General features: G+C 38.3%; 1 protein-coding gene across 3 annotated transcripts in view; it reads right to left on the reverse strand.

Moving 5' to 3' along the window:
- Positions 1 to 160: 160 nt before the first annotated feature.
- zgc:163098 (uncharacterized protein LOC100037380 homolog) overlaps positions 161 to 26,141 on the reverse strand; it is a 28,286-nt gene continuing 2,305 nt past the window's right edge. The window contains exons 5-24 of one of the 3 annotated variants that reach the window (XM_051687480.1): positions 25,973 to 26,040; positions 25,761 to 25,855; positions 25,612 to 25,676; positions 24,078 to 24,243; positions 23,752 to 23,957; positions 21,390 to 21,433; positions 20,658 to 20,762; positions 20,454 to 20,520; positions 19,347 to 19,513; positions 16,064 to 16,226; positions 15,839 to 15,918; positions 15,553 to 15,640; positions 15,315 to 15,443; positions 4,262 to 4,457; positions 3,966 to 4,043; positions 3,203 to 3,236; positions 2,747 to 2,891; positions 2,515 to 2,625; positions 1,103 to 1,293; positions 161 to 645 (exon numbers count right to left, since the gene is read on the reverse strand). In XM_051687480.1, the coding sequence (XP_051543440.1) occupies positions 519 to 645; positions 1,103 to 1,293; positions 2,515 to 2,625; positions 2,747 to 2,891; positions 3,203 to 3,236; positions 3,966 to 4,043; positions 4,262 to 4,457; positions 15,315 to 15,443; positions 15,553 to 15,640; positions 15,839 to 15,918; positions 16,064 to 16,226; positions 19,347 to 19,513; positions 20,454 to 20,520; positions 20,658 to 20,762; positions 21,390 to 21,433; positions 23,752 to 23,957; positions 24,078 to 24,243; positions 25,612 to 25,676; positions 25,761 to 25,855; positions 25,973 to 26,040 (2,325 nt within the window). In that variant the 3' untranslated portion in view covers positions 161 to 518. Of the gene's footprint in view, positions 646 to 1,102; positions 1,294 to 2,514; positions 2,626 to 2,746; positions 2,892 to 3,202; positions 3,237 to 3,965; positions 4,044 to 4,261; positions 4,458 to 15,314; positions 15,444 to 15,552; positions 15,641 to 15,838; positions 15,919 to 16,063; positions 16,227 to 19,346; positions 19,514 to 20,453; positions 20,521 to 20,657; positions 20,763 to 21,389; positions 21,434 to 23,751; positions 23,958 to 24,077; positions 24,244 to 25,611; positions 25,856 to 25,972; positions 26,041 to 26,141 lie in introns of all 3 variants that reach the window. The other 2 variants (XM_051687470.1, XM_051687460.1) reach the window with 2 other exon arrangements.

Below are 26,141 nucleotides of genomic sequence, written 5' to 3' on the forward strand. Positions count from 1 at the left end.
TCTGAATGTATTAAAAGTTTTTCACAGGTGTAAATGAACGATTCAGTTTGTCTCCTGCTTTATTCTAATCAGCAATCACTATAAAGGCTTTAAAGCCTTTTAAATATATTGAGGACTGTTTATAATACAAGTGCTTACATAATATTTCCACCAAAACATCTGTCCTTTCACAATGTTTTTATTGTAAAGTTTGGTGGTGGAAGGGCAAATCTTGCAGCAATTTTTTTACACACTGGATTTAAAACAAAACAGGAAGAAAATAAAAGTTTACAAAACAAAAATAAGATATGTACAAGTATAGCCCACGCTTCATCTTAGGAAAAACTCAGCCAAGCCCAGGGTTGTGATTGCAGCAGCCACATGAGGACCGTTCTGGAAACAGATGAACAGCTGTGGATTGCCCAGTTCTTCCTCAAATCACTGTGGAATAAAAACACATTTATGTGCACACCAAGAGCAGTCCTTGAGCTCCATCAGGCTGCATTATGAGAAGATCACAGGATTTAAAGGGTCAGATTTCAGTGTTTACTCTTCTTGGCCTTTTTATGGGAGCGATGTGGTGATCGGGACAAAGACCTCCAGGATTTGTGCTGCGGTGATGGTGATCGAGAGCGTTTCGACTTCCGTGGTGATCGGGATCTTGTTCTTCATGAAAGACAAGGAGTAAAAGAGGATAAAGTGAGTTCTAAATGCTGAGTGAAAACCAGCTGTACTTTATATGGCAGCATGGCGCTGTGTTCTAACCTAATGCAACATGATGAGACAAGCGATAAAAACTATTCCATGTAAATCTGAGTTTTTGTCCTGACCAGCCGCAACAACGCACTTTGACAGATATCTGATTTGTATATCTGCGGCTTTGAGCTGGGTAACCCCGCCTACAGTGAAATCTCATTGGTCCAAACTCCCGCTCCACCTAACTGCATTTTAAATATCCAATATGTTCTGATTGGCTATGAGTGTGGGGCTTTACGCAGAATTTTCACTTTCAGTGTGGACCGTGAGGTCTGTTAATTACTGATTTTAAAAAGTAAGACAAGTTAATTGCTAGACACAATTAACATTGGGTTGCACTCAGTGTCTAAGTGGGATAAGTGCATACCTCTCTCTCCTCTCTTCTTTGTCTCGACTCCGTCCTTTACTCCTCTCTCTGTCCTCACTTTTTCTACTTTTCTCCTTATCCCGTGTTTTACTCTTGTCCTCCACTTTGTCTCTCCGCTCTTCTTTTTTGGACCTCTCTTTTTGTTTCTGTGACCATTTGTCTCCCTTTTCTTGGTCGTCCTTGTCAAACTCCTAAAGAAGGAGGGATAGAAAGAAATAGAAAGAGATAATGAGAGTGTTTATGATTGTATCATCGCTTTAAGAGTTTACTTTGAGTAGAATTCAAACCAGTATTCTGTGCTTATATGGACAGCAGGCATCCATAATAGGTCTTTTTTAAAAAAAAAGTTTTTATCCCCTTTTCTCCCAATTTGAAATGCCCAATTCCCACTACTTAGTAGGTCCTCGTGGTGGTGCGGTTACTCACCTCAATCCGGGAGGCGGAGGACAAGTCTCAGTTGCCTTCGCTTCTGAGACCGCCAATCTGCATATCTTATCACGTGGCACGTTGTGCATGACACCGCGGAGACTCCGCATGTGGAGGCTCATGCTACTCTCCGTGATCCACGCACAACTTGCCACGTGCCCCATTGAGAGCGAGAACCACTAATCGCAACTATGAGGAGGTTACCCCATGTGACTTTACCCTTCCTAGCAACCGGGCCAATTTGGTTGCTTAGGAGACCTGGCTGGAGTCGCTCGGCACACCCTGGATTTGAACTCGCGGCTCCAGGGGTGGTAGTCAGCATCAATACTCGCTGAGTTACCCAGGCCCCCATAATAGGTCTTGAAGTAGACTTGGCTAATACCATTTAGCACATTTGTAACTACACTATACGGCCAGAAGTATTTTCACACCCCCTTCTAATTAATGGGATTTGGCTATTCTAATAATTTCTGAAAGGAAAAATCTAAATGCATAAAATGATATTCTAAAGAATTTTGTATATTCAATTTTATTGCAACAGATTGGTAAGGGCCCTTTTCTGTTCCAGCATGACAATGCTCCGTGGACAAAGCAAGGTAAATAAAAAATTATTTACTGAGGCTGGTGTGGAAGAACTTGATTGGCCGGCACAAAGACCCGACCTGAACCCCTTCTGCAATGCTACAGTATGGGATGAATTGGACCACCAGCAGTGAGCCAGACCCTATCGCCCAACATGAGAGCATGAGCGAGGTCAGGCACTGTTGTCTTGCTGAATATTTCAAAATTTTCAAAGGCATGGGCATAAATCCTTCCCTTTGCTGCTGCTGTAACAGCTTCCACTCTTCTGGTAAGGCTAGATGTTGGAACATGGCTGCAGGGATTTGTTTCCATTTTAAGACACAAGATCATCAGTGAGGTCAGGCACTGATTTTGGGCAGTGGAGTCTGACTCATGGTAAGTGGATGAGGGATGAGTGTGTGTACCTTCTGCAGCAGTCTGTTTCTGTAATGCTGAACTTGCTGTTGGAGAGTGATACTGGACTTCCTCAGTCTCTTACCCGACTCTAGTTCATCCTGAAATTTCATCACCTTCACCTGCAAAATGCACACAAACACTTTTATAGTGCCTGTCAACACATCTGGCTTGATTGCTACATTTATTTCTGTGTGTGCTAGACAGAGAAAAACCATGAAATACTGAGCTTAACTGAATTACCTCCAGTTCTCTGAGGCGCGTCCTTTTACTTTCAGACAGCTCAAAGTTTTTCAGAGTACTCTTAAACTCTGCCCCCTCGTACCTGCTGGGGCTGTCAGCATCATCACTGCTGATATCAGAGTCACCATTGTTTTCCTTTAGGCCACTGTTAAAGAAGGAGAGGGTAGGAAACAATGAGATGACAAAGATCTCAAAAGATTATTACATTTTTAAATATTTTGGTAACTTTATTTTACATTGTCCATGTTACACATATTACATGGTACTATTAATAGTTACTATAGTAATAACAATATGAAAGTACAGGCAGCTCTACTAAATAATTACAAAGTACACAGTTCTTTGGGGTTGTGATTCAAGTAAACAATAAGAGAATGCGTTGTGCATGACATTGAGTTGACATGATAGAAGAGGGTAGTAAGCAAGCGTGTGATTTGATGAGGCAGTTTGACTTACCTTGAATTCACCTCAGAGTCTGAATCATTCTTTGCTGAAAGGATGATAAGAACAGTTTAACAAGGTGTAACAGTTTAAAGGAATGTTTTGGATTCAATATGATATAACCGCATTTGTGGCATATTATTGATTACACCAGAAAATAATTTCGACTCATCCCTCAGTTTTTTTTAGCTCACTTTTTGTGGTGTAAGTTGTCTAAATCATGCTTTTGAGGTGGCAATACTTTTTTAGGTATAACTACTTCTGGTTATGAGTTACAGATTATGTGTTTGCTCTACGTAAACAGTCGCCTCTGTTATACTTGCATGTATCAGGCGAAAGTTACCGAATTTACTGGTGTTACACGACACAAGGTTTAGATAAAAATGTACACAGAAAAGGACAGTTAGAAATTCTATCATACTACTCTTATGTCAATACATAAATAATATTGAAGTCTTGTGGATATGCTTTTGAAACTGTTTTTTTTTTTTTTATGTTGCTTTTTTTGCACCTGGCTCTGTGTACTTCCACTGTAAAAAAAGAAAAAGAAGAAAAAAAAAAAGGTACGAGTCGAAACAAAAATGAGTGTGGTAAATGACATTGTGCCACAAATGCTGTCCATAGAGCTTAAGTTGTATCAAACCCAAAACTTTCCTTTAACAAGTGTAACTGGACATTTTTATCAGCTTTCAGTGTCTACTGACTGAACACTGACAGTAGAAAAATCCTGGACACATACTTCACACATGACACACTAATCTTTATGTTGTTATTGTACCTGAGGATTCTGAATCCTCCACCTTCTCCCATTTGGACAATGCGATACTGGGTAAAGCCTTATCTAAGCCCTCATCCACTGGATCAGAAACACAAAACAAGCACAAAAAGGGAAATGTATAGAACTTAAAAGTGTACAATGATATGCAAAAACAATACTGTATGTGCTCAATACATTCAAGGTGTTCAGAACATAAGGAAATACAATTAAACAGTAGGAACATTATAATAAAAACATCTAATTGTTAAAATAAACAAGATCAACATCTTAAGAGACCTCAACAGCCTACTACTTACATGGCACACCATCAATATCATCTACTGTGTTTCCCAGGGGAACACCGTCAATGTCGTCAACTGGTTCACCATCAATAGAGGATGGGTCCCAGGTCATAGGTGACCCATCAAGGTCATCAAGGGGTGCACCATCAATTTCACTTCTGTCTAGAGAAATACCATCCAGTGGTGCACCATCCAGATCTGGAGATTCAGGCTAGAGAACAGGTAGGTAAATAAACTACTTATACCCATAGCACACTCAAATCAACATGTATAATTCTGAGCTGTATTTTTGTAATTCAAGCTTCATAGTATATTATTTATATGCTATGCCATGTAAACTCTTGCTGCATTGCTACCCTATTGCCAAGAGCACAGCAGAAGTGACTTGGAGGAGGTACTGAGGGCTGCGTAATATCGTTATCGGCCAATATTAGCCTTCACATCAGTCTGATATTTTTTAACTGTAAATAAAATCAGCATTGTGTGATTAGGCTGATTTTGGTAGCAGATAACATCAGGGCTCACTCAAATTCAAACAGTACACTCTTTTTCTACGCTAGGTTTCAAAAGTACTAAACAGTTACCCATCTTCTACTGTAAATTACTATGTTTTAATGCTATATTGTAGGTGAAATATTCAACTACTAGAGCTTAAGTGTGAATGCTGAATTTTTATAAGAGAAATACAGTAGAGATTTATATGATCAGCCTTCAAATTAGTTATTGGGCAAAGGATAAAAATATTTTTTGATTATCAGTATAGGCCAAAATCTCTAGAATGGTGCATCCTTAGTTAACGGTTTTTCATTTGCCAAAGCTTAAAGGGTTAGTTCACCCAAAAATGAAAATTCTGCCATTATTTACTCACCCTCATGCCATCCCAGATGTGTTTGACTTTCTTTCTTCTGCTGAACATAAACAAAGACTTTTAAAAGAATATTTCAGCTCTGTAGGTCCATACAATGCAAGTGAATGGTGGCTTGAACTTTGAACCTCCAAAAAACACAAAGGCAGAATAAAAGAAATCCATAAGACTGCTGTGGTTTAATCCATGTTTTCTAAAGCAATTTGATAGGTGTTGGTGAGAAACAGATCTCTATTTAAGTCCTTTTTTTACTATAAATTCTCCTCCCTCCCCAGTAGGTGGCGAAATGCATGAATTACGGCAAAAACAAAAGAAGAATGTGAAAGTGGAGATTTGATCTGATTCTCACCCACACCTATCATATCGCTTCTGAAGACATGAGCAGTGTCCAAAACTGCTGATTTGTTCACTCATTCACTATTTCCTATAGGAGTGAATGAAATGAATGAGTGAATTCGGATGTTGACGTATACACAGAGCATCGGAGAGAGCAGGAGAGGGTGCTGGAGATGACGCAGAAACAACTTCACATATGTACTTTTATCGTACATGTAGGATAATAATCATAATAACAACAATAATAATACTTATATACAATAAATCTTAATTCTGTTTGTCATGTTTAATATATATTTTCATAATGACTAAAAAAAAAAAAAACGACCAACAAGAATAAAAACATTCAAACTACCGTACACTATTGTATTTATTTATTATTTATTCTTTAATAGCATCTTGACAGTCCCATCCAAACTGGGCTGCATTTCTAAATGCCGAGAAGAGATAACGTGTGCATAGTGCCCTCATGCGACTATAATACAGTACTAAAGTTATCGATGATTGATAACATTACATTAATTGATTATTAGACAAATTAGTACACGTGATAACCGAATATTTGAATAATTTCCACTGAGTGCAGTCTTCTGAGTTAACAATAATATCACCTCAGTGAATCAGTGAAAAAATAAATCACTTAGCATTAATGGCACAATAAAAATAACATTCAAATATATGTAATATCTCTAATATATTTTCATCTATATAAATAAATCAAATTGTTCAATTTACCTGCATGATTTTGGATCGATATATTTTATTGTTATTTTTAATCAAGTTTTGATATGTCAAAAAGTAAAACACAACAGCAAACGTAAATAAAGCATTGCAGGAAGGAAGGAAGCTGTAAACTATGGGGTTAGAATTGTTTCTAATTAACATACAAATGGAAAGAGATTCACAAATACAAAAATGGTTCACAAATAAATTGAATGAGATCCACAAATAAATGTAAGGAGTTTCGCAGAAATGAATTCACAAATAAAAAGAATGAGATTTACAAATATATGTTAGGAGTTTTACAAAAAAAAATAAAAAAAATAAAGTGAATTCACAAATAAATAAAATGAGATTCACAAATAAAAAAATTATTTACAAATATATGTTAACTCACAAACACAACTCTATCCAGCATTCATTTGTGGATCGCTTGCTGTGCATTTGTGACTACTGAAACATTTCTTGCACGAGAGCTGCAGACAATCCACAAATAGGTGGACTCCACCCACCGTCTACTCAAGCCAATCAGATAACGGCCATATTATCAGACCAATCGTAGCACATTCTATCTTCAACCAGTCACGCTTCGTTTTACAATCAGGGCAGGACCAGAGTCACAGCACTCTCATGAGCATGGAATAAAGCACATACAGATAAGCTCCAAGGCCGCAAACTCTAAGAAATGGATGCCATCAGAGGAATACTGTGACTTAAGGTTTGTATGATTTTCTCTCAGTTATAAACGTGTACATTTTCTTGTAAAATGTCGACAGCTGAAAACTGCCCATTTGTAGAGTGTCCTGATCATTAGCTTTATAGCTAACCTGGCTGACTGTATGAGTCTGCTATTTTAATTCTAAACAAGTTTCTTGACTAAAACTCCTAGCTACTTAATGGAACTGTATGTATGTGTCGTCAAAACCTTTACTCTTAATGTTACATGGCAGATCCAAACAGACACATTACTATACACTACAAAAGATCAGTAGTACAGATAGTGCCTTTATAAAACATGAATCATAAAAGATAATCTTAGGAGCACAAACCATAAATTAATACCCTATATTACACAGTGTACAAAATCTGCTATGGCATTAATTTGGTTTCACATTATGTTAATGTATTAAAAAAAATAATAATTATAATAAAGTAATATTTCAAAGGATTTATATTTTTAGCACTTAGTGTTATGGCAGACCAGTCAAATGTTACTCACAAGAAATAATGATGTTAATCCTGTAAAACAATGCATGTTTCACTTATTTATTCAGGGAGTATATGGGCTGTGAGATACAGGACGACAATAATAATAATATTAAAAGATTTGTGAGGATACTGGAGAATTGGTGCTCTCTGCTCCAGTCCACCTCACAAAAAGATGGAAACAGTTGTGGGACTTTTTTGCTACTGGTAGTAAGACTAAATAAATAAATAAATCATATATATATACACACGCACACACACACAACCGGTCAAAAGTTTTGAAACACGTTTTTTTTCTTCACATTTTAGAATAATAGTAAAGTCATCAAAACTATGGAATAACATAAATGGAACTATGGGAATTATGTTGTGACTAAACAAAATCCAAAATAAATAAAAACTGTGTTATATTTTAGCATCTTCAAAGTAATCACCCATTGCCTAGAATTTGCAGACATGTACTCTTGACATTTTCTCAACCAGCTTCTTGAGGTATCACCCTGGGATGCTTTTTAAACAGTATTGAAGAAGTTCCCATCTATGTTGGGCATTTATTGGCTGCTTTTCTTTATTATTTGGTCCAAGTCATTAATTTAAAACTTTTTTTTTTTTTTTTTTTTAATTACATTTTAGTTTTATAATGAAATAAATTAATATGGTGGCACAATTATATTTTTGTCTACAAAACTAATTTCAAACATTTAAGCATACGCCTTCAGATCAAACGATTTTTAAGATCATGGGAAACATTTCGGTCAAGTGTTTCAAAACTTTTGACCGGTAGTGTATATAAAAAACACACACATTTAAAACTACACATCTCTCTCCACTTCCCCTCCCCGAGAGCTTTCCAAAAATGTCAAATAGCTGCCCCATTTTTTATTAAATAACTCCAAGTTTCCCTGCCTTCTATATGACATTTCTTCTAATGCTGCCACCTTGCCTATCTCTATGCACCACTCCTGAAATGAGGGCACTCCAGCCGACTTCCATCCCCTAAGGATGACCTGCCTGCCGATCATAACATTGGCTAGGACCCAATTTTTTATGTATTTATCCCCTATATTAATGACCGCCCCATCGCCTAAAATACAGAGTCTGGGGCAAAATGAAATACAAGTGTCCAATACGTCACACATAAAACTCTGAACCCTCAACCAAAAATCTTGGATCTTAACACACCACCAAAAAACATGGGTTATGTCTCCATCTTCTGATTGGCATCACCAGCAGGTGGGTGTGTCTTTAAGACAAAGCCTATGCAATCTAGAGGGGATCCAACAGAATCGATGTAAAATCTTAAATTGCATAAAGCTCACCCTTGCATCTCTAGATGTAAACTTGACGTTTTTTAGAATCCTAGCCCACACTCCCTCCTCCAATACCAAGTATTAAATCTATTTCCCATAATCTCTTGAGAGAAGCTGAAGTTCCGTCCCCCAGACACTTAATTAGCTGGGAGAAATACACTGATGCCTCATGGCCTTTTCCAAAAGCAGTAATCACCACTTCCAGAGTATCTGCCACTTTAGGGGGGGTGTATGCTACTCCCAAAAATAGTACAAAGCAGGTGGCGCAGCTGTAAATACCTAAAGAATTGAGACCTGGTGATCCCAAAATGTTGAACCATATTTTCAAAGGATCTCAACAGACCACTCTCATATAAGTCACCGAGCATATTAACCTCCCTCACAATCCACGCTGTCCAGCAGAAAGGGGACTTATTAATACATAACTTTGGGTTCAGCCATATGCTTAAAGCAACATTTAAATAAATGTCTGAATTAAACACTCTGGACACTTTTGTCTATACTGAGTGCAAATGCGAAATAACGGGTTGTGACTTAACTTCTCCGGTTAATTTGATAGAAAGGCTTTGCAATGGCGAAATAGGGGCAAGAACTTCCTCTTCAATACAGAATAAGGGAGGGGCACTCTCAGGTGGAAGCGACCATTGTGCCAAATATCTGAGTCCGAATGCATAATAATAAAACAAAATCTTGGGTAGGCCTAGCCCACCTTTGTCAATTGGCCTATGCAACTTACTGAAATGTAATCTGGGATGTTTACCATTCTAAATGAAGGACTTCGCTATGCTATCAAATTGCTTGAAATAAGAGAGGGGGACATTTACAGTGAGAGACTGTAGCAGGTAGTTGAATTTTGGAATACAATTCATTTTAATAACATTAACCTTCCCAATCATAGATAAATGTAATGAAGCTCACCTGCCCACATTGCTCGAAAACCTTTTTATTAAAGGGTCAAAATTAACTAACTAAATCACACAAATTTGCTGGGAATAAAATACCCAAATACTTAATGCCCTGTTTGGGCCACTGGAAGACGCCTGGCTGAAAAGTAGTTACCGGGCAGTACGCTGTCAGAGCCAAAGCTTCAGATTTAGACCAATTATCTCTGTATCCTGAGAATTTAGAAAAGCAATGAATAATTCTGTGGAGGCAAGGCATAGATCTAGTAGGGTCAGAGACGAATAATAAAATATCATCTGCGTAAAGCAAAAGCTTATGTGCCATACCTCCTGCCACCACCCCTGGAAAATCATCCTCCTTTCTTATCGTGGCTGCTAATGGTTCCAGGGCAAGACAGAACAATAATGGGGAGCTGTGGCCTCGAATAAACCCCACCTGATCAATATTTATAAGAGATGTCATAACTTAATCGGTTAGCCAAAATTCTGGACAATATTTTAACGTCTAGCTAGATCAGGGAAATTGGATGGTAAATCGCTTGGATCTTTGTCCTTTTTAAGAATCTGACTGATCCGGGCTTGCGTCATGGTTGGCGGAAGCTTTCTATTCTTTAATGATTCCGTATAAACTTCTAGCAAAAGTGGAGCCAGATCTGTAGCATAAGATCTAAAAAAATTCAGTGGCAAAGCCATCTGGCCCCGGAACCTTGCCTGTAGGCAAGGCCTTAATTACCAATGGTTATCTCCAAGGTTATCTCAGAATCAAGATTATTTTATTGTAGACAAAGATGTGGAACTATAGAGATCAAGATAGAATTCTTTAAAAGCATTATTATTATCAATGGCTGAGGTAAATATTTCACCACCAGCAGATTTCACTGAGGGAATGGTAGAAAAAGACTCTCTCTGTTTTATATATCTAGCCAGAAGCTTCCCTACTTTGTCCCCTGACTCAAAGTATGACTGTCTTGCCCTGAATAGCCAAAACTTCACCTTCAGCAACAGTATTATATCTGTATTTCAACCGGGTCAATTCTCTGAGGCCATTAGATGACATTCGGTGCTTCAGCTCTGCCTCGGCACTTTTAATATTCCCTTCCAATTCCACGAGTTCTTGTGCATTGGATTTTTTGGAGAATGAGGCATACTGTATGATTCGGCCCCTAAGAACCGCCTTAAGTGCCTCCCAAGCCACGGCCACAGAGGATACTGAGGACCAGTTGGTCTCCATATAGACATTGATTTCAGCCTTTTAGCATTTGTTGGAATTCAGGATTTTGCGAAAGGTGTACATTAAAGCGCCAACTACATGATTTCTTTTTCTCTGTATGTGGCAATACCTCTAAACACACCAGGGCGTGATCTGAGACTAAAATGTTTCCAATTGAGCAATCAGCAACAGATGAAATGAGGGACTTAGATATGAAAAAAAAAAAAATCTATTCTAGAGTAAATCTTATGGACTGAGAAAAATGTATAGTCCCTACCAGATGGGTTCAAAAGTCTCCAAAAATCTGTAAGACCAAGATTTTTTACACATCCTGTGAAGCGTCACTGTTGCTCTAGGGGGCTTGCACATTTTTGCTTCACTATGATCAAGGACTGAGTCCATTAAAATATTAAAATCTCCTCCCAATATTATATCATGAGGGGTGCCAGCAAGTTGCAACATCCCTTCAAGATCTATAAAAAAGCCCTGATCATCAACGTTAGGTGCATAAATATTCGCCAAAATAAGACTTTGTCCCTGAATTTAAGCTAAAACAATAATGACTCTTCCTAATTTATCTTTAATCTGTTTGAGACATTTGAATTGTAGATGTTTACTTATCAGTGTAATGACCCCCTGCTCCTACTCGAGCCAGCATTATAAAAAAAAATAAAATAAAATAAAATAAAATAAAAATAAAATAAAAAATGCCCACCCCATATCTTTCCACATTTTTCAGCTTCCTGAGGGTAAAGGTGCATTTCTTGAACAAACACTATATCATATTTCTTACGCTTAAGAAGAGAAATAACCTTCCTTCTTTTTATGGGGTGCCCCAACCCATTCACATTCCACATGGAGAGAGACAATCCACTCATTTTAACATTTGACATTTTGACATGTATGAAAAAATAGATTGTGTGTCAAAAACAGGATTATAAAGACCACATTCCAACAGTGCAACAGTCAAACCCAAAAAATTCCCCGGAACCAAACAAACAGAAAAATACACCAAAAAAAAACAAAAAAAAACGTGTGCATTAACCCCGCGCAAGAAAGCGGCAACTGGCCTCCATCCCTCCAAACTCAAACAGTCCATGCACGCCTACGAGAGCCCCTGTGACAACTTTGCTATCGGACTGCTCAAGTCCGGTGTTTCTATAAAAATTTTGTGAGATAGAATTACACAGCAAAAGATAATCTATAAAACAAACTCCAGCCAATAGGCAGAATGAACACAGAGTGTGTAGCTTCATCCATAAAACTGTCCTAAAGTATATTATTCTACAAAATAAACTCCAGCCGCTAGGCGGAACCAGCACAATAAAACGTGCAGATTCTTCAGACAGTCAAACGAATGTTCAGTGAGCCGGTCTATTCGGCTGCAACATGAGTGCAAGCAAATGACTTACTCCAATGTCTTAGCCAGAAATACTCCACAAAATAAACTCCAGCCGATAGGCGGACTAAACACAAAGAGCGTGTAGATTCATCCACAAAACCGTCCCGAAGGTGTGTTGCTCTACAAAATATACTCCAGCTGCTAGGCGGAACCAGCACAAAAAGAGCATGCAGAATCTTCAAACAATCAAGCAAATGTTCAGTGAGCTGGTCCACTCGGCTGCAACGTGAGTACCACAAGGTGACTTTCTCAATCCATTGACATTATGAAGGACATCGCTTGCTGTGGGCATGTGAATGTTTTACAGCCATCCTTAGCATCTATTCTCAATTTGGCCAGGAATATCAGTGCAAAAGCGACCTTCCGTTGATGTAAAGGTTTTTTGCATAGTGCGCAGAGCTCGCCATTCACACGTCTGATCCTCGCATGGCGTCATGTCAGAAAATCATGCCTTTTAGCCAACAGACTTGCTTTAAACAGACTTATGTTCAAAAATAAAAACTCTTTAAAACCTATTTACCTCAAAATGCCTTGATAGAACTCAATAAAAGATCTACAAATGGGCAATTTTCAGCTGTCGACATTTAACGACACTACACATTTATAACTGAGAGAAAATGATACGAACCTTAAGTCACAGTATTCCTCTGATGGTGTCCGTTTCTTAGAGTTTGCGGCCTTGGAGCTTATCTGTATGTACTTTATTTCATGCTCATGAGAGCGCTGTGACTCCCGCCCTGATAGTAAAACAAAGCGTGATTGGTCGAAGATAGAATGTGCTACGATTGGTCCGAGTAATGTGTGGTGTGCAGTGACGGTACATCGGCTGTACACTCAAAATCTACGTGCACTGTAGGTCAGAATTAGTGAACAATTGTAGGGAATGAGATGTAGGGAACGAATTCAGAAACCCCTACAAAATGGCCGACACCCAAAATAGAGCGGAATCCCTCCAGTCACGTGCCTTGGGCTTTGAGACTGGGCAAGCATCAAAGATTTTTAATACACATTATTAAACGCTGTGCCCAAAATGCATTATACTGGTGAGTGTAATGTCGCAGGAATGTTATAGATGTAAACTGTTGCCTTAGAACCAACCAGTCAATGGAAACAATTGTCACAATGGCGAACTTCATGACCAAATAGTTTTAAATTCAGGACAGTAATATTGTTTATATCACACAAATTAAAGATTTTCATATTTTGAGCAGAACATGTTTATGTCCATTAAATCATACAATAAACCATAATGCCAGAAGTGTTTTGACATATAACAAAAAGAAAACGATTGCCAGTTAATACTATAGTTTTCACACGTCACTTTTCCCACAATTTAGAACTACTGGAATGGACAGTGGCTATTAACTAATCTGACCACCAAAGACAACAATGTTAACCTGAATGCACAAGGCATTTTTTTAAACAGACACTGCGCCCTAACACTAGAACTACAAAACAGACATAACACAAGAAGGACATGATTGTCATGATCACCACTTCATGGCCTCAGACTAACCAGAAACAATGACCTAGTATCAATACCACAGATTATTTTTTCTCTCCAATTTGGAATGCCCAATTCCCAATGTGCTCTTTAGTCCGCATGGTGGCGTAGTGACTTGCCTCAATCCGGGTGGCGGAGGACGAATCTCAGTTGCCTCTGCATCTGAGACCGTCAATCCGTGCATCTTATCATGTGGCTTGTTGAGCGCGTTACCGCGGAGACCTAGCACGTGTGGAGGCTTCAAGCTATTCTCCACGGCATCCTTGCACAACTCACCACGTGCCCCACCGAGAGCGAAAACCACACATTATAGCGACCACGAGGAGGTTAACCCAACGTGACTCTACCCACCCTAGCAACCGGGCCGATTGGTTGCTTAGGAAGCAATGTCACAGTCACTCAGCAATAACACAGATTTTTAATAAATACATTAACTTACCTTTACTGGAACACAAAATCCATGTGTCTCTCCTTGCGAATTAACATTCTCCGTCATTTTGTTGTAAAAGTCTCCCGCTTGTTTATGTTTCGATAGCCTCTCTTTCTCGATTTTTAACAAATTAACTTTGCCAAATCCGTGTAGGTCATCGATGCTTTCACTGCAGATATCCATTTAAGCACTTAATAACGCATTAGTTACGTGAACTTGAATGTGTTGACACAAAACTAAAATCTAGCCTATCAGAAAGCATGACTGAAGGAAGGAGCTTTTGATTGGCTTACTAATTTTGGAAAGCATGCTTACCTTGGCCATTGGTAGTAGCAGGCGTGATTCAAATTGAATAAACGTATAGTGTTGAACGAAAGGGCAGTAAACAATGTAATCAGAGAAAGCATAACAAGGTGCTTATACCTGAGGGTGGCGCCAAAGCGAATAAATGAATAACTGTCTGTGCTGCTCAAGTGAAAGATGACGAATTTGAACGAAAACAGTAGTTTATATTAACAATTATATTTAAATATAATAGTGCAAAGGGCAAATTAGTTACCACTAGACCACCTTGTCAGATGCTTAACAGAAGAACTGACTGATGTACCTCTCCACTGACCAACAATATCTCATGACCAACAGTAGCAGATGTAGAGCTGAATGCTATCAAATTTTTTAAATATTTATTTTAGAGCTTGAATTGGTCATCAAGAATGACTATTCATCAAAACAGACAATTTAAAATAATTCTTTATGCGCACTCCTCGTTGCTGTGCAACTTCAAATTAATGCTGTATAAGAATCTCACGAGACTGACGAGGGAGGGATCCCTTCTAGACAAGACCAAATAGAGCACCATATAGTGGTTGAGGGGCGATTTCGGACACAGCTATGGATTTAACCACTAGAGTTGTATGGATTACTTTTACGCTGCCTTTATGTGATTTTTGGAGCTTCAAAGTTCTGGTCACCATTCACTTGCATTGTATGGACCTACAGAGCTGAAATATTCTTCTAAATATCTTCATTTGTGTTCAGCAGAAGAAAGAAGTATTATGGCATGAGGGTGAGTACATGATGAGAGAATTTTCATTTTTGGGTGAACTATACCTTTAAGACCAGAATCGAATTATATTTCTATCCTATTTATCTGACTGCTCAAAATCTATTGGCCACTGTTCACCTCTACCCTTTCAATCACTTCCTCTCCAGGTTTAATGATCCCCAGGAATATATTCTGCAGCTGAATCAGAAAGGAGTCTGGATAAACTGCCCAGTCTTCCCACGCACGAAAACATCCCATGATCCTTTGCTGCAGAAAGAGAGAGATAAAAGAGAGTATTTAGAGAGGAAGTAAGATCAGAGCTCTCTGCAGGGGAAGAATACAGAACACATAAAGTGTGAAAATAGGCTGTGTTTACCTTAAACTGCTCTGCCTGGAGTCTGGCCTGGATGTTCCGATACGCTTCACTGATGTCACCAAATATCTGAGGCAGCTTTGTCTCAAAACTATTCCACAGAAGGACAAAAATGCTTAGTCCAATAAAGATAATGTGACTTTTTTTTTTATCCTAAAAATACATTTCTGGTGTAGAGCAATTTCAAAAGACACAACATTCATCAAGAAGAATCATAAAGAGCGTAAGTTAAGAATTTTTCAAAATAAATCAAACACCCTAGATGCTAGGAGTTGCACAACTGACTCACAATTTGCGGTAATATGAAGCATTGGCAACTTTGGCACAGGAGTTGTAGAGGATGTCAGATATCAGGTAAAGTCTGGCAATCTGCAACATACACAAGACACCAGACTAAACAAAGTGCCAAAAGAGTGGAGTGTGTGTCTAATGGAATTTGTTACATAACTCTAATTGTGATTTGTTGTTGCAGCTGTGTCTCTATATAATTGTAAATGTGTAATTGTGTGTGTACCTTCTTCTGCAGTGGTGTGTGTGGTATAGACAGCGATTCGGTAATGCAGGAGACAACCTCCTCAGCAGCCTCTGCTCTCTCTAAACAGAAGAGCATTGCATCTCCAATCTCATCTCTGCGGGGTGTCAGCCCTCTCAGCAGGGCCTCTAATCTCTCTCTGTGTCTGAAACATAACACACACATTCAACATGTGAACACTTTACAATACATATGATCATTTAGCAGACGCTTTTATCCAAAGCGACTTACAAATGAGGAAAAACACAAGCTATTCATCATACATCACACAACAATATTGGCAGTACTTTGGTAAAAAATTTAAAGGGATAAGTAAACCAAAGAAAAACAAAAAGCTAAATCAGACATGTAAATGTGGAAGAGGAAAGAGAACACAGAAAGGGTAATAAATACATTAGTTAAATACACACTAATATCGACTGCATTGGCAGAGACCTGGGGCCTCATTTATAAAACCTACGTATGATCAGATTTGACCCTGAATTCCATGGCTTTGATCCTACGTCAAAAGTGTGGAACAAATCAGGATTTGTAAAAGGCAGAAACTGATGTGAAAATGTTCTTATGCGTACTGTACATCAACTGACAAGCATGCGTACGAACATTTGTGTGCTTATGCTCCGGTGTGCCAGTGCGCTCCAACTTGATTTTTTTAGTCAAATATTTTTAGTGTTGCAAATCTGAATCAGTGACTTACTGAATTTATTAATAAATGAGTGAGCATATTTACTTGTACAAGTATATTCCGAAATGACTCATAATGTGGTGTTATAGATTATGTGTAACAGAAATGTTTTATTTTGGAAATCCGCTGTAACAGAATATTTATTTAGCCCTATCTACACTTTTCCACTGTAAATTCATTTTGAGACCTACGAGATAACAGGCAGGTGTAATATACGGTATGTAATATGTTCAGCGCATATTTGGAGCGAGGAGGAGAAGAGATATTTAAACATAGCAAATCAGTTTACAGATGTAAAAAGCTCAGAACAAACAATTCGCCTACATTTTTTTTTCTATTAATCCTTTAGCCTCTTGTCTGCTGTTGTTGAGGACATGAATAAAAACAAATGATTTGACTAAAATGCAGCATAATCAATGGCAAGAGCAAACAAAAGAGAACAGTGGGAAAACAATACGCATGTAGTTTATACAGAACGCAACTGTAATGTAGCTAGACTATGCATATTTCATTATATGTAAACAAGCATGTAAACCTCTATTTGGAACAAAGGTTTAGCATGAACATTGATATTAAAGAATGATGTGGATTTACAGTAAATGTGGTCAATGAATGTACTTATTGATAATGAACATAAATAACTGATGAGTTGAATATGCTGCACATGGGCAGACACCGGCAGCTGCGCTCACTTTTTTAGAAAACCATGGTCAATCGCACAAGAACATTCCATATGAATGAATGAATGAATAACTTGCGCATGCACTTTTATTATATTCCGTCTCACTATATTAGGATATTTGTGGCCGTTCTGTAGGTGGAGTCCATGTGCGCATGTTTTAAATTTGAATTGTGATTTATAAAGTTGGATGCATTCAGGAACATTTCTTCGTGCGAACGGACGTTTTATAAATCGTTCGTAGGAACATATAGGAAATTGTCCAACATTCACGTTTAAGATAATTTTACGAACATCTTTATAAATGGCCCCAGGATACAATCCAATAATTGCATTTATCATGTTTAGTGTATTCTGATTCAAAACTGTGATGTATATCTGTGATATTATATCTTTACCAGTTGTTTCTCTTTTATCAGAGTTTGTTTGGTGTTTTTCACTGTTATATGAGGACATTACATTTTGGTTGAATAGAAATAATTGAGTGCTTGTTGACCTAATGCCTCAGTGTGTTTTATCTTCTCACACACTTGCCCTGAATGACGGTCAAATGACGGCCTAAAAAATATGAATGTGAGAAATATACATAAAAATTTGTGGTCGACTGATATGGGTTTCTTAAAGGCCGATGCCAATATCGAGAGAGCAGGATGGCCGCTATAAATGCCGATAAATATAATACAATATATCAACAGCAAATCAGATGTACACAAAATTTCTAAAGTGAAGCAAACACTTATTTTATGCACTATTTACTCCAATTTGCATAAACTTGAAAAGAAAAAACCTTGAAAACAAAGTGTTGACTATCCATTGACAAATCTATTGGTAGATTTTGGAATTGACACTAGAGAAAGTTAACACTCCTGTTAATCAGTCAAGGGAACACAGTTATGGTCAATGGTGATAATCACAAAATTACCAAAAATATAGTTAGAGAACTATGGTTGTAAGCTGCATCATTATCATCATAGTTCAACAACTTGGTGTTTCCCGAAACTGTAGTTCCAACGAAAATTACAAGAAGCATCGTAAAGTTGTGTAGTTGGAACTACAGGTCTCCACCTGTAGTTAGAAGCACAGTTTCTTCTTAGTTTGGCTTATTTCTCTGTTTACACATAAGTGGCGATCTTACATGTTTTTGAAGAGTGTCATGCATATGTGATCATGTGCACTGGGTGAACCCCTAAGTCTGATGTAGAGAAAACCCCACTTTTGCAGCACAATGCATTTGTAGCATTACAAAGTGCACGCCGCTTTTGTGTCTTCAGTAGCTTTCACACATTTAATAGCTTTCTGGTGTAAATGAGTTATTACTGTATAATTTGAAAGCCGCAGAAGTTATTACTCCTCCCCCTGCATAACGTCATAAATGACAGCTCTATATTGTTGAACCAATGTGGTTTGAACGACAGATGTGCGACATAGTTCCTACGGTTCGGGAAACAGTCGTGACTAGCTACTTAATTACTCCAACAATGCATCGTACGATGGTGGTAAAGCAGTGAGTTACGTTGTTATAAGGGAAATGCACCCCTGGCGATATATCAGTCTATCACGACTAAAAATATTGTAATACTTTGAAATATTAAAGTAATATACTCCCACCCATAATATCAACTCACATATCCCACAATATACATCCCTCCAAGGAGATAAGCCACTCAATAGACTTTAGTCAATGTAAGCACAATATTAAAATTTTCACAAACACAAGGTTGTGAAGGATAGATGTAGAGTCTGTTAATACCTTCAGGAAAACAAGGGTTGTGATAATTAGACATGACTTTGGACATTTAGTCTAGCCCTCGCAGCCTCGTGAAAATTAAATATGGCACCTACACTGACTTTGGTCCTTATGACCTAAAACCTCTACTTATATCTGAGGAACACCTGCTTACTCTGTCTTCATGTGCCCTTTCTTTTGCTCTTCCTCTTGAGAAGGGAAGGAGATTTCTTCTGCTTCTTCATCACCATGGAGATACGGGTTGAGGAGTGGAGGCTTCCACAGGGACCCGTTCCGAAACATTCTGAAAGTGGAGGTCCTCCAATTATTTGGGTTCTCTCCCTGAAAAAAAAAAGACAGGGAAAGACGGTGAATATGAATGGATGGCTAAAGTTTTAACAGTCAGTTTTAACTTACAGTGCAGGGCTCAGCATTAAGGACTGCCCGATGGCCCGGGGCCAGTGTGAGAGAGATGAAGCGCTGAATAACACCTAAACAACGTTGTTAAACCATGTTTCTACACGTGGCTGGAAATCATGCACTGCTCAGTATTCAAAATGTAAGAATACATTTAATTAAGTAATGTTTCAAAACGTAATCATTAATTCGACATGATAATGGCATTTGATATGAAAAAAGCAAGATCACAATGGCTATTGTTATTTTCAGAGCTGCTTAGCTGTAGCCTGAAAATCATTTCTGTAGCCTACAGGCACAGTATTTTCTTTCTGTGCTTTGAGTCTTGGGTCTTGTTTGGGTTGTCTAATTTTATGTTTATATCCACACACTTAATCCATAGATTAGGCCACCTACTGTATATTACACATCACAACCGATTTAGTAGCAAGGTTTCCACTCTCAGGAATTCATATTTTATTCTATTCAGACAATAATCAAATCTTTAACACAGTGACTAAATCTTTGATCCTGCTTGTGAAAACACTACACAAGGCCCAAAAGTTGACAGCATGACTAAACGGGTGACCAAAAACCCACCCTTTGCTTCACAGAAATCTTCACTTAAAAACACATGAGGGGAATATATATTTTTGGGGGAAATTGTCTTAAAAACGTAACATACATACATACATACATACATGTATATATAAACATTTAGCTTCGGACACATTATTTTAAAGCCATGATGGTAAAAAAAAAAGCTATTTTTCATTTTTGTGCTGGGGCCAGTAAAAATTTTCACAGAGCATTTAAAAATCTGAAGTAAAAATCCTTACCGTTGAGCCCTGCAGTGTGTAGCCATGAGAGAAAATGGCTAATTTACCTGTAGAATGGAGTAGAGCTTCCATCTGTAGTACACATGCTCATGACTCTTATTATCAAACAAAAACCTGTAACATAAACAAACATTCGATATACAAAGAGCTACATATAATATACTGAACACAAAAAAGAATGCAAGTGGCTTAAGGCCAAGCTATCCTAGTATAACCAAAGACAACATAAAAGCAGAATAATATACACACACCTGAATTCAGGGTTGTTTTTTTCCCGGCTCATGATGATGGCCTCAAACATGGGTCCCTCTCTCACCACAAACTCAATCATTCTGTGTATCAAGCCCAGCAGGTTCCTATCAGCCACAAAAGAGACGGATGAGAGAATGAACAAGGGCCCACTTTTCTCCTCCTCACTTTTCTCCATCACTCCATACAGTCAACAGTCTTACCATGTCAGTCCTATAATTTCCTCTATCTGTCAGTTTGAAACTTGGATTTCACTTTTCTTTCTCGAGTGAAAATCAGATTGCAATCTAATGTTACCATAAACCTACGAGACCGTTTTAGGGAGTGTGTTTTAGTATAATGATAATTCCTAATTTGAAGAGAAAGGCCACTGTGTGGTGATTTTTGCAATCTGTAAAGATTGACCATGTTTTTACAGTAGCAATTACTGGGTGTATAAATATGTATACTATTTAGACCCCTAGTTTATTAACAGAATAAAGAAGAGGCTGGTGTTGCTAAAGATGGGTAGGATGGGTCTCTTTGATCAGATCTACTATCTCTTAGCATGTATATGTCATTTGTAACTAAATGTATGAGTGATTGTCTTGGTTGCAATCTAAGATCACAGATGTAAGATAGTACCTTTCCGATGATCTAACCACTGTGATTTAGGAGTCAAAGTCTACAGGTGAGTGTGTTTGTGTGTGTTTCAGTGGCATTGGTGTTTTAATAAATGGACAGAGAATGTGTACCTTTCTGGGGGGATTACCACTGTCACTACGGCCTCGGACAGAGTCTGTTCATGACGTCAAACCAAATGATGAAGATACAAAAATACAGTGAGTTTATATTTAAACAAACTGCAGCATATTCATGATTAATATGATTAGCAGCAGCTAAACGTCTTGACACATGCTTCGCAAACAGATGAGGTCAGCTCACCGTATCCTCTGTCTCTGACTGAGGGACATTCTGTGTACATTCAGACACTCTCTTACCACCGACCTGTCTGGCTTCACTGATACTCAGACTGTGAAGTCATGAGCTCATTTTCTCCCCAGTTCAAAGGTGAAGTGTATCACTTCTTTGCCTCTTGCGACACCAAACAGAATTGCAAAAATAATGACAGATTTTGCTTCCTTAAGTCAGATAAACAGATAGTGCCCACCCCAAACTGAGGCCATTGGTTGAGCTTATTTTGCTGTGTTGGGCTAGTAGGGATGCTTTTGATAGTGCCACAGAGTTAAAACTTTTCAAACAAATCAACCTACCAATGGATTACTTATAGCCATCTCAGCATATTAGGTTGGGATAGGAGAGAATATTTTAAAAACCACAAAATCACAAACTTCACCTTAAAAACTATTACATTTTTAAATGTCCTCTCAAAGGTACACTTGCCAAATGTTCTATGGTCAAAGTGTTCTTTTCTCTAAGTCACTTTCACATTAGAGGTTTTGGTGCAGACTTGAGTTCTACTGACCAATACGTTTAGTTAATTTGATTAGACCAAGCTCGTTTTTCCGAAACTGCCACACCAAGTGATCCACACTTGAGTATGTTTGAAAAGGGGAGACTATTGCTCATTTCATGTGAACTACAGAACAGACTGTAGTTAATAATCAAGTGTATTTTGCAGGAATATTTTGTATTAACCACAAATAAAGTAAATCAAATAAAAGTGAAAAAAACATTGTTATCCATGTCTAACTTTCAGATTGCAAGCTTTGTTGCCTGGCAATGGTGATAAACAGCTTCTGGTGATACCCACACTGATGATGAAATTTTACAAACATACTGGCAAGGGACAATCAAATTTGGGTTCAACCTCAAATAGTGCTTGGTATCGCTTACCACCTCACGATACGTATCCCAATACATTGACGATTGAAACTGTGCATAATGTGTGAGAAAGACCCAGCATGTCCTTGAGAGAAAGAGTGAATGATGCAGGTTCAGTTTTAAACATTCTTGTGTCGCCGCTCTCAGGGTTTGCACTTATTTACACAACCTGCTTCTTTATTATTGAACTGTTGGGCATGTAATGAATACACAAATAGATTAATAGAAAAATCAATACAGGGAATTAAAGCATCAATGCAATATTGTGAGAAGTAGCAATTTGCTATATATTGACATGTGATTGTATTGGCACACCATAAAACTCAAGGCAAACGTAAGAACTAAGTGTGAAAATTACATAAAACTACTTCTTCCTCCAAACTACAGAAGCAAACTTGCACTTTGACCATTCGGTTTCTAGCAATGTCTAAGTTAAGTTGTATGTGCTGTTGCCCAAAACAGTATTATTTAGCAAATGCTCTGTAAGCCTTGGAGGGTTAGGATTTTACATATTTGGTGACTTGTCCATCCCTGTTTTACCAATCAAAAAGTATCATGGAGCTGAGAAACAGCAAACCGGTACAGAATTTTAAAGTCTAAGAAGCCAGACTGGTTGGTAGGAATGGAGTGTCTCTTGTTACCCAGGATGCCTCAAAGGCTAAAACTAAACATCTAGACGACTGACCAAGTTTACTGCAGTGTCTCTGTGGAAACACTGAGTTTCCTGATTTAATCTGCTTGTGATTCCTTCTTTGGTACAATATACATAGGCAAGTTGAATCAATCAACTAAATCAAATTAGTCAAAATTTCCACAACATAATTATTGGAGTGTTTTAAAGTTGATTGTGTAATTTTATCCAAAACAATGAAACAACACTTTTCCATTTTCAGTGCCCAGCTGAAGGTTGACTCCATCATATTTCTCTATATATGAATCTCTGATGTGTACAGATAAGTAATACCAAACTCAGGGCATCTCTGATTATAGTAGGTCAAATTCTTTATTAACTCAAAGAGACAATTAAATCCTAAATTTAATTCTCAGCTTTGATCTTTTGTATCAACCTAAAAACAGTGTTTTTATTGGAGATAATCTCTCATTTTAATTTAGCTCCTATTTTATTATTGTTTGAAAAAAAGGTATACTTTTGTTTCTTCTTTCAGTAATGCTTTATGCTCTCAGAGTCCCTTGCAAACCTTCATTCAATGCCTCGGCTCTGGCATACCATACTCTACTACCCAGACACCAGGAGACAGTGTTTGTGTTTACCTTGTGAAAGTCATCCTCTGAGCGGTTGCGTGATTTGGTAAAATCGTTTCTGAAGCGGTCTCTGGGTTGGGCGTTGAATGGCAGTCCAGAGGGTGGAGGAGGGGCAGTGGTCTTTAGCACCCCAATGGGGGTGTAAAGAGGTTGTGGAGGAATACGTACTGCCTTCCCCCAACCCAGCTTCATTTCAAAACCCATGATGGTTTTTCCTGCAAAACACAGAGACCAGAACTCAGTTTACTGCAGCAAATAAATAGCACAGGGCCAGGGCAAGTGCCAACTTGGCAGGTCGGATGTTTCCTTCTGATTGGCTCATGAGGATTTCTCACCGTCCAGCGCAGCCAGAGCACGCTCCGCATCTTTTCGTGTCATGAAAGCAACAAAACCGCGGTTGGTGACTCTTGTTCTCTCCTCTTCCGTGCGAGGCCACATGATCTTAACACTGGCCAGAGGACCATATTTCCCAAACTCCTTACAAAGCATCTCTTCTGTCATCTAATGGGACATAGACAAGGTCAAAACTTGGTCCACACAAGCAAAACTATGACTCTGTTTCCACCTGGTATTAAGCTGCGTTTTTGGTGATCCGATCACGTGGTTAGCGCTAAATACAGGTGTAAACGGGGTCTAAAACGTTTTGTGATCAGATCAAAAAACCCACATACAAATGTGGTTAAAAACGCATGTGACTGCATTGTATTTGAGGTGTAGATGCTAATCCGTCCTGTATGCATCCCAGCTGCAGCGAAGAGCCACCTCTCACCTGTCAATCAACTGCTGCACAAAAACAAGAGTTTAAACTTTTCGGTTACGAGCAGATTAAAAGGAAATAAACATCCGGTCTGAACATTTTAAAAAGCGGATTCAAACACAAACATCAGAAATTCACAGATCTTCTTCAGTGTGTCTGAACTCAAAATGCACGGCCACTTATGAGAAACACGAACATCTGCAGCTCAGGTTAATACAGGTAATCCACTAAAACAGGGGTGGGGAACCTTTTTCCTATTTGAGGGCCATTTGAGTGTTTACAAAATTATTTGTAGGCCATACAATACAATTGCTTTGGTTGAAATTAACACGCATTCCGTTAAGTGCTCACGCACCAAGAAAAAATAAATAAAAATGTCTTTCTATTATACAATATTTTGCAATAATGCAATTTCTCGAATGGCCTCACGGCCAGGTAAAATGCTCTTGTGGGCCTTATACAGCCCTGAGGCCTGACATTCCCCACCTTTGCACTAAAATAACATACAATTCTGTTCTAAATGTTGCGTTTGTGCTTAGATTAAATTTCAGATGCATCTGGGAGAAATAGCGCGCCATTTTTTCCCCCCGAGCTTTCTTTGTCTTTTCTGACTTTGTTGTGCTTAAATGTCATGAAGTAACATACTGACATGGTCATGATTGATGTTTGTCATCATGAAACAGAATCCCTCCCCTCCAAATCCGAACACAATTGGTCACATTTCACACGCATTTAAGTGACCAGGTGTAAACAGCGATGTGTCTCACCTGACCACAAGTGATTGGATCACCCAAGACGCATCTTAATTTTACATTTACATTTATGCATTTGCCAGACGCTTTTATCCAAAACGATTTACAGTGCACTTATTACAGGGACAACCCCCTGGAGTTAAGTGCCTTGCTCAAGGACACAATGGTGATGGCTGTGGGGACTGAACCAGCAACCTTCTGATTACTAGCTATGTGCTTTAGCCCACTACGCCACCACCACAACATGGCAATAATTCCAGGTGTAAAAGGGGTCTATGTGACTTTTCGTGCTGGCCTTAGATACAGATTAAGGATCCCTTTGTGAAGTTACTCAATCAGCAGGATATTGTCTCTTCTCACCTTGGGGTTGATGCAGCCAATGTACAGGTTTGTTGTATTTGGCACGGCAGGATCATCATCAAATACTACAAACACAATATATGAAGTTATTTTAGCTTCCAGTGGGTCTTCATAGTGAATTGTCTGTAGTGTGTGTTTGTCAGACTTACTTGATCGTCGTGTCAGAGGTAAATCCACATCAGGGTACACTCCTCCAGAGTCACCTTTCTTCCTTTTGTACCTCTCCTCCCTTTCTTCCTGTATTCTGAATGATAGATTGAATAAAGACAGAACACTCAAATACAGAGTAGGAGTCCATGGCTTTTTGTTTGAGCTGATTAAGACTGAAAATAATCCAATAAAGCCAGAGAGAAACACTAACTGTTTTAATTCCTCTTTAAAAAGCTCCAGATTACTCTTCTTCTTCTCATCTGCTTTCTTTTTAACAGCCTACAAAGGAAAAACAACATTTAAGATCCAAGCATTAAGCAGTTGCTATATACCATTATGTCACAAAGTTGACAAACATTAAGAATTGTATTCTTACTGAT

The sequence above is a fragment of the Myxocyprinus asiaticus genome, chromosome 4 (genome assembly GCF_019703515.2).
Source record: "Myxocyprinus asiaticus isolate MX2 ecotype Aquarium Trade chromosome 4, UBuf_Myxa_2, whole genome shotgun sequence".
In the NCBI taxonomy this organism is placed as follows: domain Eukaryota; kingdom Metazoa; phylum Chordata; class Actinopteri; order Cypriniformes; family Catostomidae; genus Myxocyprinus; species Myxocyprinus asiaticus.